The following is a 12,152-nucleotide window of genomic DNA, read 5'->3' as shown; positions in this document are numbered from 1 at the left end:
ATAGAAATGTTGATGTTTATCTCAATATTTTCTGATGTCTGTCTTTATGACTGACTTGTCTTCTGCAGGAGCAGTATATCTTCATTCATGATGCCATACTGGAGGCATGCTTATGTGGAGAGACTGCCATACCCGTCTGTGAGTTTAAAGCAGCATACTTTGACATGATAAGAATAGACTCACAGACCAATTCATCGCATCTCAAAGATGAATTCCAGGTATTATCAGTATGTATTAGAGGCTTATCTATCTTTTGTCATATATGTAAGTTGCATGCCATTGGTTGATGCTCTGAATTTGTAATTCATGCATCTGTCTATGTATCTGGAAACAAAAAAAGATGTTCTCTCAACATTTTAGGCACAGTCATTTTAAACACTCTCATTATATGGTAATATATTTTGTGTTTCAGATTGCATTTTTATTAAACATCTCATCTAAACTACAGAACAATAAAAAATGTGTATGATAGTATAAAACTTAACATTAGTATTACTATTGCATAGTTTTCTTTATGTTCATTTTTGCATGTTTGCATGATACTGCATGAAGTTTCCATTATGTAAACATTATACCAAAAAACACCCCTTTGCTGACACAGAGCATGCCCATTGTGCTTATAAGTACCTATAGTATGCAGCACCTGTTTTTGAAGAGTACTTACTGTTAAGAGTAATAGATCGCAACATTGCATTGCATACATCTTACAATATCCCCACAAAGGTGTGTCACAATAAAAATACAAAGTCACTTAGGTTTCTCAGGTTGCAGAATTGTGACTTTTTCATTTGGACATGGCAAGTCTATTTTAAATAGCAAATTTCAGTTGTATTTGTTTGTGCATTCATTGTTTTTTGAACACAGGGATAAATTTTTTTTTCTCAGTAATATACAGTACTTTGCAAATGTTTTAAGCAGGTATAAAGAAATGCTGTAAAGTATGAATGCTTTCAAAAAATATATATTTAATTGTTTATTTTTATAAATTTACAAAATGCAAAGTGAGTAAACAGAAGAAAAAAATCAAAATTTGGCTTCAAACCAACATTAGTTCTTTGACTTGCACGCTTTGTACACGTGCCCAAAATCTGGGATTTTGTAGGATTAATCAGTTGTATAATTAACCAGTTATACCAAGCAGGTGCCAATGCTCATCAATTCCATATGTAGGTTGAAACAGAAATAGCTGTGTGGGAGGCTTGCTGGGTGAGGAACAGCTAAACTCTGCTACTAAGGTAAGGTTGTGGAAGACAGTTTAATGTCACAGGTCATACACAATGGCAAGACTGAGCACAGCAACAAGACACAAGGTAGGTATACTGCATCAGTAAGGTCTCCCCCAGGCAAAGATTTTGAAGCAGACTGGGGTTTCATAATGTGCTGTTTAAGCTCTTTTGAAGAAGCACAAAGAAACTGGCAACGTTGAGGACCGTAGACGTAGTGGTCAGCCAAGGATACTTAATGCAGCAGATGGACATCATGCTTACTTCCCTTCAACACCAGAAGCTGTCCACGAATGCCATCACCACAGAACTGGCAGAAACCAGTGAGACCCAGGTACACCCATCTACTGTCCAGAGGAGTCTGGCCAGAAGTGGTCTTCATGGAAAAATTGTGGCCAAAAAGCCATACCTTTGACAGAAAAACGGGTGCAGAAAAACTGCAACAGGTGCTCTGGACTGATGAGTCAAAATTTGAAATATTTGGCGCAGCAGGAGGCAGCTTGTTCACCAAAGAGCTGAGGAGCAGTACAATAATGAGTGTTTGCGGGCAACAGTGAAGCATGGTAGAGGTTCCCTGCAAGTTTTGGGCTGCATTTTTGCAAATGGGATTGGATATTTGGTCAGGATCAGTGGTGTCCTCAATGCTGAGAAATTCAGGCAGATATATAGCCATCATGCCATACCATCAGGGAGGTGTGTGTTTGCACCCAAATTTTTTCTGCAGCAGAACCACAAACATAGTCAGCGTCATTAAGAACCATCTTCAGCTTAACCACTAGCCTACAAGGCACTTACACCCCCTACCTGCCAAGCCATTTTTCAGCTTTCAGCGCTGTCGTACTTTGAATGAAAATTGCACGATCATGCTACACTGTACCCAAACAAATTTTTTATCATTTTCTTCACCCAAATAGAGCTTTCTTTTGGTGGTATTTAATCACTGCTGGGTTTTAATGTTTTACTAAAAAAAAAAAAAAATTGAAAAAAATTTTTTTTAAATTAGTTTCTGTCAGTAAATTTTGTAACTAAGTAATTTTTCTCCTTCACTGATGTGCACTGATGAGGTGGCACTGATAGCCTGAACTGGTAGGCACTGATGAGGAGGCACTAATATGCCGCACTGATGGGCACTAATAGACGGCACTGGTGGCCACTGATAGGCGGAACTAATGGGAATTGATGGGTGACACTGATGGCCATTGATCGACAGCATTGATGGACAGCGCTAATAGCCAGCACTGATAGCCAGCACTGACTGGCATCGCTAATGGGCACTGATTGGTGGCACTTGTGGGCAGTGGTGGGCACTGATTGCTGTAATCAGGGCCCTGATTACATGTGTAGATGTCCCCCTGCGTGGAGATGCCGCTGATTGGCTCTACTCGCCACACCATGTTTACATGTGACCGGCTGTGATTGGACACAGTCAATCACATGGTTAAAGAGCCGCAGACATGGTTCTTTACAGAGATCGGGGTCATGCCGTGTCCTAACAAATGGGCGCGTGAGAGCGGCCGTTCTAGGACGCCGTCATATGATGGCGTCCCAGAACGAGAGCCGCACCGTAATTTGACGGTGGGCGGGCAGCAACTAATTAAAGAAGAACAAGTAGTCCTGAAAATGATGGTTTGGTTCCCACAGAGCCCTGATCTCAACATCATCAAGTCTGTCTCGGATTACATGAAGAAACAGAGGGTTTGAGGCAGCCTACATCCACAAGAGGATCTGTGGTTAGTTCTCCAAGATGTTTGGAACAAAATACCTGCCGAGTTCCTTCAAAAACTGTGTCTAAGTGTACCTAGAAGAATTGATGCTGACTTGACGGCAAAGGGTGGTCATACCAAATTTTGATTTGAATTTTTCTGTTAATGTACTTTCCATTTTTTTTTTAATTGATAAAAAAAAAAAACTATTAACACTTCTATTTCTTAAAGCATTCTTAATTTAAAGCATTTTTCACAACTGCCTAAAACCTTTGCACAACAATATATTTCTTCATGAAACTTATGTATGATTATCTTTAGCATATAATGATGTGCATTCCAAATAAGCTATTGGATTGAACTGTTTGTCGGTTTAGTAATTAAAGGAAAAGTCTAATGTCTTAAGAATACATAAAATCCTAGAATAGTTGGCATTTACTTTCTGAATTTTGAAATTGTGTTCTTCCTTATAGGGGCTAGTTCACTTTTTTTACATGGATAGATTTAGTCCATGAATGATGAGCAGTCACTGTGCGTACATAAGCCATTTAATGTAAAACTTTGAGAGAAATATGGGGCCTGTTATTGCTGACAAGCACCTGAAAATGCTAGCTGCCTGGCTGTTATACTGACCCCCTCTGGCTTTATCGGTTTAGGAGTCACTGACCTAGAACTTAGGATGCAGCTCAGAAAAGACAGTTAAAACTCCTTATCTGCATACTTGTTCTGTGTTAGAGATTTAAATCACCAGTTAAAGGGTATGCCAGGCAACTAGTATTGTGGAATGAAAGGTCAACAATGGCAGCTTCCTTGTTTATCTAGGAAAAGTTTCACATATTGGTACACAATTTGTACAGTGTGGTTATGGGGGAAATGTGTGGAATTTTGCGTTTATCCTCAGACTTCATGTTAAATGCTACTTAAAATGGAACTTCACCACACCCCTCCTATTTCCTCCCTCATACCTTTTCACTAGGTAGTCCACACAACACATACACAAGGATCCTGTGTTGTTCCATTGGGATCTGCTCCACCACTATTGTGTAACTGGTCCCACACTGCTATCCTTATCTGTGATGTCATCAGGAGATCATCTGTCTCTTCTGGGTTCTTACAGCAGATCCCCTGATGACATACAAACACCATGGCACATCATCAGCGTGCTGGCTGGTAGTATTGGCAAGAGACAGCTAGCCTCCTAAGAGCCGGTTCACACTGAGGCAGCACGACTTGCAGCGCGACTGCTTCAGGCGACCTGCACACAACAGCAGCGGCGACTTGAAAAACAACTTCTATATAGAAGTCACCTCAAGTCGCCTCCAAAGTAGTACAGGAACCTTTTTTAAGTGGGAGTGACTTGAGTCGCTCCTATTAGAACGGTTCCATTGTACAGAACGGAACACAACTTGTCAGGCCGCTAAGTTGCCTGACAAGTCCTCCCAGTGTGAACCGGCTCAAAATGATGCACCACAGGATAAACCACAGTCTCATTTGATGTGTGACATAGGAAACCCAGGAGGCTACAGGAAGGGAAAGGTATTTATTTTTCTCGCCTAAGCAAGAACCTAGTAAGTAGGGGGAGAATTCCCCGAAAAGCATAAAAAAAGTGAAAATGTAGTTTGCTGTTTTTAGAGAGATGGCGAAGTAGGGATGAAATAATAGTGGTGGCTGGTGAGGATGAAGGTCAGTTTTAATTTGATGGGACGTATTGGTATTGCATGTATAATTATATGAATATTTGTAAGGTTATCTGTGTAGCTTTTCACATTTGACGCGTTCAGTTTTGGCCTACTTTTGTAAATACTACACTATCGTGCATTCCTCTTTACATCCCCCCATGCCCCATTGCGAGGTTCATTGGATGTGGACATACCAGGGACATTAGGGGGACTCTGATTCCAGACTAGAGACACACACACCAGTGGACCCGGATACGCCATACTGGGAGGCTGCCAAGAAACACATTGAGATATACCCACATATGCTGTTGAGATATACCCACATGCTGTTACCTTACAGCATTACTCTGCACAGGAACCAGGAAGTCACCTATCATCAGCACTTTATGCCAGAGGATTGTCACCAGCACTAGCACTTTATTTTATGCTGACACTGCTAATATACAGCCACTTGCCTACCTTGCACCTTATATGGACACTACTTATCTTTTTTGCTTTCACCTATAAGAACATTTGCAGCATATACCTATATGGAGGAAACTTTTTTGTATGCTTTTATATGCCGTTTAGGATTTTACCTATTCCTTCAGAATTTATTGCAATTGTAGTGCACCTTCTTTTGAGCACTGTTTTTTCACTTCATTTGTAAACCATATGGATATATTTCTTATCACTGTTCTATCAAGAATCATTTGAGTATTTAATATACTTTTATTGTCTTATTGATACACTTTTATTGTTTTATCCGAAGAATTTGCAGGGCATGCTATATGTTTTTATACTGCCTAGGATTGGATATATTTTGACTTTTGAACATTGCCTCTTTCAACCATATCTTTTATTGAGCACCTTTGCACTTTATTACGCACAGTATTTAGGTTCATAGCGCAGCACTACCTTCATTTTATATATTTTCAGTGAGGCTTCCCGCTCCCAGCTTAATCACAGGGAACCCTCGCTGGGTCTCTTTTGTGTTTACAAATAGCAAGTGCAGATAGGGCCTTAGATGCATTTTTCCTTTTTTTTTTTTTTTTTGCCATAATAACTGAGTCTAGGCAGACGAGAGATATTGCTAGTCATTGGCCAAAACAAAAATGCATGAAGCTTTAAAAACACATAAAAAATGCATTGAAAATGAACCAAGACCATTACGAAAAATGCAGGATTTGAATAAGGATGGCAGAAATTATAATGAGCAGAAAGCCTGCAGTCACATTTGTAAGTGACCAGCAGTTCTACATTGCTAAACAGCATCATTGTGTTATATACAGCATAACCGTCGCTTCATATCCATTAAAAGTATTGTTTAGGGACTGCTTCTTGTTTTACTCACAGCCTAGAAGCTGTTCTTGGAGTAGTATTTGTATCCAGAGTAATCAAAACTTTTCACAGTTACTGAATTGTTCATCACTAAGGATGAGCTCCGGCGTGTTCACATACTGCACGTGCCGAGCCCGCCAGGAACTCGGCACTGCACAGTGCTAATCACAAGCAGTGAGACGTTTCCTGATGTGCGGCTGCATAGATCGGGAAATGTCTCACTGCCTGTGATTAGCGCAGCGCATTGCCAATTTTCTGGCGAGCTCGGCACGTGCAGTATGCAAACACGCCGTAGCTCATCCTTATTCATCACAATACATGTCTGTTTTTTTTGTTTGTTTTATTTTTTATTATTATTGTACTCTTTAAAGAATAGATTTATATTTCCTTTTTTAAGAATATATGTTGCATGTGCACATCTTCAAAGGCAATCTTTGAAATAGTTTCAGACATAGTATTAGCTGTAGCATGAAGCAGAAAACCCTGTCTTAATGATCACTGGGGCGGTACTGTGCCTCTAATGAATTTTTCTCCTACAGACTCTGAATTCTGTGACCCCGCGACTACAAGCCGAGGACTGCAGCATAGCCTGCTTGCCAAGGAACCATGACAAGAACCGCTTCATGGACCTGCTGCCTCCTGACAGATGTCTGCCTTTCTTAATTACCATAGATGGGGAGAGCAGCAATTACATCAATGCAGCGCTGGTGGATGTAAGGAGACCCCCCCCCACCCCTCTCTGTTTGATGTGTGTAGAGGACAGGAGTCATAGCTGATCCAGTATGATTGATGAAATAGCGCTACAAACTATGCCAAAACAAATAGGAAATTAATGGGCAGTAATTAAAGCCCTGTTGTCATTCACTAAGATTGGCTTCTCATGAAATACTGGCAAGTTGTTTGTCATTTTCAGGGTTCACCTCTTTTGGGAATGATTGTTTCACATGGCCCATTTATTTCCACTCTAGCTGTTAGCGCAAATCCTGGAAGCATTCAAGGTTAAAGAGACACAGGCTGAGGATCTGACTGCAGCTCTGAGGCCACTGTGCTCTGTGAGAAGTTACAAAAGTGTTCACATCTTCCCAGATGTCATTTAGCTCTAATGCGTGCTCCTCGCTTTCTTATGTTCGTTGTTGTGAGAGTTCCCATTCACATCTGCTTGTTTCTGTGGCCAAATATCACGTAAAGGGAGCTGACTGCATGGCATAAGCTGTTCTAATAAACCTGGTTGCATGCTAAAGCCAAGAGTACTTGGAGAATGTGTAATTAGACCAAAGAAATTGGGAAGTATATTTTTAATTTAAGTTTTTTTTTTTTTTACACACATGCACGAACACCTAAAATGTCTTTTTAAATGTCTTTTAGAGAGATAAAATTTTTATCTTCTATGGCTGCATATATCCTTGTTTATGTATCACAGAACCACAATACCATGCGTTCCATGTTGTTTGCTAAATTCCCACTAAGCAATTTCTCAGGCTGAATAATTAATGGATACATTAAATTGCAAATGGAGATTGTAATGAACTACATTAGGCTGAACATTTTATGTTGCATTTTGAACAGGCATTGCAATTTGTTTCATTTAATGTAATTGGTTAAGTGTTATGCAGGAGAATGAAAGGCAATCAAATGTAAATATGCCTTGGTCTGTGTTTATGGTACTGGGTTTCAAATATCTTGGCTTAAAACTAAAATATCCATCTCATCTTATGGTTTGTGGTTCATTTATAACAGCTCAGTCTTACTTCTATTTTGTTTGTAGTTGTGAGTAATCCTGGAAAGGACTAGGGATCTCTCTCGGCCCAGCTTCCATTTATCCTGCTAAAACAAGCATTTTACTTATCCTAGAAATACAGCTGAAAACTTTTTTCAGCACCTATCTAGCTGCTTGTTCTATGAAATACACACATACTATTTCATTTTTTTAGCAAACCTGTACAGTGAATCAAAAATTGTAACCAAAAAGCAGTACTAGGTAGCAGCATAAAGTGTCAGCATCTATCCCTTTTCTTAGCATTTCTCCAGTACATTCTAAAGACCCCTTGCCCTTGCAGTGTATCTACTCCTGACAGAGATTAGGCATGCTTGCGACCCCATTTTGTGCTGCTATGCCTGGTATCTGAATGACCTTTTAGGCCGATATTGTCATGGTGGAGGCTTGCTTGTGATACCAACCATCTGTCTACAGACCAACCATCATAACTTTGCTTCTGGAGCAACAATGCTATGATGAGTGATGTGTTTTAACAGCTTGTGCTGTAACCTGGTACTGCTAATACCTGAGGTTTTTTTTTTCCCCTCTTGCTACACTTCAAAGATATATAAACACATGAGAGTTTATTGTACTTGGATTCATAAAATCTGTTTCTGATTGATTGCTGTGAGATACTGGAGTTTACACATCATCACTGCTTTTTTGCATAGTTTTTCTTAATGCAGACCTAATATGAAATTACATTGCCTTGTCCTAACTATCGTGCTTACCTAAATTCACAAATTGTAAGTGAGGTACAGATGCACTTGGCTTTCACCCAAAAAACTGATGCTCCGGGCTGTCTTTGTGGCTGATCACACAATCAAATGCTGGAGAACTGGTCATCTAAACACCCTTAGACCCCTTTCACACTGAGGCGCTACAGTGCTAAAAATAGCACCTGTAAAGCGCCGCTCCTGTCTCTCCAGTGTGAAAGCTAGCGTGCTTTCACACTGGAGCGGTGCGCTTGCAGGACGTTAAAAAAAACTCCTGCAAGCAGCATCTTTGGAGCGTTGTATGCACTGCTCCTGCCCATTGAAATGAATGGGCAGCACGGCTATACCACGGTAGCAGCGCTTTGCGGTGGCTTTAACCCTTTCTCGGCCGTTAGCAGCAGTTAAAAGCACCCAGCTAGTGGCCGAATAGCACCGCAAAATTGACGGTAAAGCGTCGCTAAAATAGCGGCGCTTTACCGCCGACGCACCCACCGCCCCAGTGTGAAAGGGGCCTTAAGTTAGGACTTTCAGGCATAGCCAGCCAATTGGCAATGTTGCCAAAACTATGATTCTCCTCTTCCATAGAGGTAACACATCTAGCATACCAGCATAACAGGACTTTTTTTCTGTTGATCAATTTTAGAGAAGTAGTCAGAAGAGCTGTAATAAACCTGTTCTGCATTCTAACCAACAGCAGGCCAAAAATGCTAAAGAGGTGCGTGAGATCTAATGTAGGTTGTGCTCTCAGAAGGTTTGTGGCCATCTCAACCAGCTTTTGTTGGCAACCTACCACCAACTGTTTGGATTGTCTTACAGTTTCTAGAAGATTATTGGTGGTAGGTTGCCTAGGACTGTTTGGTAATGTTTGCAGTTGAAAGTGGTCAAATTGCCTAGTGTGCAGCCAGCATTAGAGATACAGCAAGAAAACAAAAAAGTTAGACATACTTAAAAAAAAAAAAAGAAAGAAAAACTGTCATCTTTTGCAGAGTTACAGACAGCCAGCTGCCTTCATCGTCACCCAGCATCCCCTGCCAAACACTGTGAAAGATTTCTGGAGATTAGTATATGACTATGGATGTTCTTCATTAGTGATGCTCAGTGAAGTGGATTTGACACAGGTCAGTTTTTTTTTACTTATATGTAATTAATAGTGAACTAATTGCTCTTAAAAGACATGATTTTCTCAAAAAGTTTGATCTCTTGGCACAGGGATGTCCACAGTATTGGCCTGAAGAAGGTATGTTGCGGTATGGTCCAATCCAAGTGGAGTGCATGTCCTGTTCAATGGACTGTGATGTAATCAGCAGAATCTTCAGGATATGCAATCTGACACGGGTACATACAAATCTTAAGATTTTTTTTTTTTTTTATGGTATTATGTAAAGTGTGCCACAAAACCTTCCCTCAAAGTGACAGTCTTTAGCCACCTATTGTATGTTTAAGGCAATTTGGAGCGCATTTTGGCTTCATTTAAGATTTCTGATACTGGTAGATCTGAAATAAGGGCACTTCTGCTGTGGACTTTTATTAGATGTTTTTTGTTGAGTATACAGTATATGGAAGAACTCAAACAGTGCTCAATTCTATAATTTGAAAGTTGGCTATACCATTGTATATGCTGCTAGCATTATCATGGGCATTTATTTTCTTTCATCTGGAGGAGGGCCTTTCTCAACTAAACTACACCCTCCTGCTTGCATGCCTGTGCTAAGGGCAGATGGATTCCTGGAAGTAAATGCTAGAAATGTTAGGAGGTGTTTTTCAAAGTGATTTCCCAACAAAATAAAGCATGGAGACATGGATGCTTGGATACATTTTCTTTGAATATTAAAAATGAATTAAATCCCCAAAAAGTTTGGTGTGTAAAGTCTAAATGCAATGATTTGCAAATCTTATAAACTAATATTTTATTCACAATTGAAAACACATAAAATGTCTAAACTGAGAAAATGTACCATTTTAAGAAAAAAAAAGGTAATTTTGAAATTGTTGGCAGCAACACTTCTCGAAAAAGTTGGGTCAGGGCTATGTTTACCACAGTGTTGCAACCCCTCTTCGTTCAACAACACTCTGTAAACGACTGGAAACTGAGACAGGTTGCTGCAATTTTTGGGAGAGAATGTTGTCCCATTGTTGCCTGATTTAGGATTCTAACTGCTCAACTGCCTGGGTCTTCATTGTTGTATTTTTTGTTTTCACCAATAGTTTTTAATCGGTGAAAGGTCTGGACTGCAGGCAGGCCAGTTAAGCACCTGGACTCTTCTACTACAAAGACATGTTGTTGTCATAGATGCGGTATATGGTTTAATACTGTTCTGCTAAAATACGCAAAGTCTCCATACCATCAGAGATGCAGTTTTTGAACTGAGCATTGATATCAAGCCATGGTTGCCAAAAAGAATATCAAATTTCGATTGGTCTGACCACGGAACTTCCACTTTGCAATAGACCATTTTAAATGAGCTTTGACTTTGAGAGAAGATGGTGACTTTTCTGGATCATGTTCAGATGTGGCTTCTTTGCATACTAGAGCTCTATCTTCCATTTTTGGGTTGCACAGTGAACTGTGTTCACAGATAGTGATTTTTGAAAGTAATCCTTAGCCCATGCAATGAGATCCATCACAGAATCATGCCTGTTTTTAATGCAGTGCTTTTTGAGGGCCCGAAGATCATGGACATCCAATACTGTGTTTCCGTGTTGCCCCTTTCGCACCGTGATTTCTCCAGATTCTCAATCTTTTGATGACAATATGTACTGTAGTTGATGATATTTAAAGTCTTACGCTGAGGAACATTACTCCCAAATTGTTCAACTGTTTTTTGACACAGCTTTTCTCAGATTGGAGAACCTCTGCCCATCTTTACTGAGGCATTCAGACTCTTTAGGATGCCCTTTTTTTTACCCATTCATGTTACTGACCTGCAGTTAACCTAATTAGTTGTAAAATGTTCCCAGTCTTTCTTGTTAGTACCACTTGCTTTGCCAGCTTTTTGTTGCCCTGTCCTAACTTTTTGAGATGTGTTGCTGCCATCAAATTCAAAATTACCTTATTTTTTTAAATAGTACATTTTCTCAGTTTAATCTATTTTCTATTGTCAATAAAATATGGGTTTGAGTTTTGCAAATTATTGTATTCTGCTTTTATGTAGGTTTTAAACAGCATCCCAACTTTTTTGGAATTGGGGTTGTATTAACAAAAAAAACTCCACAATCTAGATCGCAATCTGATTGGGGGTATGCTCACTGTGACATACAAAACCTGGCCTGGATCATTGTTGATAGGATATAATAAGGTTTCCTTTTATATTCACATCTGTTCCTTGCCCTTGTTACACAATCTGCAGTGCGTAGCACACTGTGTGGTTTTATGGGCAAAGGATTTGGGAGTTAATCACTTTATTGTTAGTAATTCCTGCTATTTTTTTTCTATCGTTTCTTAATATGAGCAGTTTAAATATGGTGGTTTCCCTCCTCCTGTAGACTTAGTCTCAAGAGTATGAGGTAATTGCATGATGCCTCCTGGATGACGCTTTCTTGCTCAACGTATACACCAAAAATGCACACAGCACATTGCTGTACTCCTGATAAACTCTACAGACACAACCACAGGAACATGATCAGTGCCTGACTTATAGTCGCTCCTTTATGTGGACATGCAAAACCCTATCCATGCCACACTTCATAACCGTGAGTACCCCACTAGGGCTAGTGGATCACAGGCACTAGGGAGCTGAGAGAAATAGGCCAAAAAT

The 12,152-nt window shown here is 39.9% G+C and overlaps 1 protein-coding gene across 16 annotated transcripts in view; it reads left to right on the top strand.

Moving 5' to 3' along the window:
* The window catches only part of PTPRK (protein tyrosine phosphatase receptor type K), a 674,681-nt gene that overhangs the window by 636,039 nt on the left and 26,490 nt on the right, over positions 1 to 12,152 (top strand). For 9 of the 16 annotated variants that reach the window (XM_073627229.1, XM_073627239.1, XM_073627238.1 and 6 more), the window contains 4 exons: positions 69 to 227; positions 6,465 to 6,638; positions 9,384 to 9,515; positions 9,607 to 9,732. In XM_073627229.1, the coding sequence (XP_073483330.1) occupies positions 69 to 227; positions 6,465 to 6,638; positions 9,384 to 9,515; positions 9,607 to 9,732 (591 nt within the window). The remainder of the gene's footprint in view (positions 1 to 68; positions 228 to 6,464; positions 6,639 to 9,383; positions 9,516 to 9,606; positions 9,733 to 12,152) is intronic. The other 7 variants (XM_073627244.1, XM_073627242.1, XM_073627240.1 and 4 more) reach the window with 1 other exon arrangement.

This window comes from Aquarana catesbeiana, linkage group LG04 (genome assembly GCF_042186555.1).
Source record: "Aquarana catesbeiana isolate 2022-GZ linkage group LG04, ASM4218655v1, whole genome shotgun sequence".
In the NCBI taxonomy this organism is placed as follows: domain Eukaryota; kingdom Metazoa; phylum Chordata; class Amphibia; order Anura; family Ranidae; genus Aquarana; species Aquarana catesbeiana.
The sequence above is the reverse complement of the archived record's forward strand: the minus strand, read 5'-3'. Positions and strand labels throughout refer to the sequence as shown.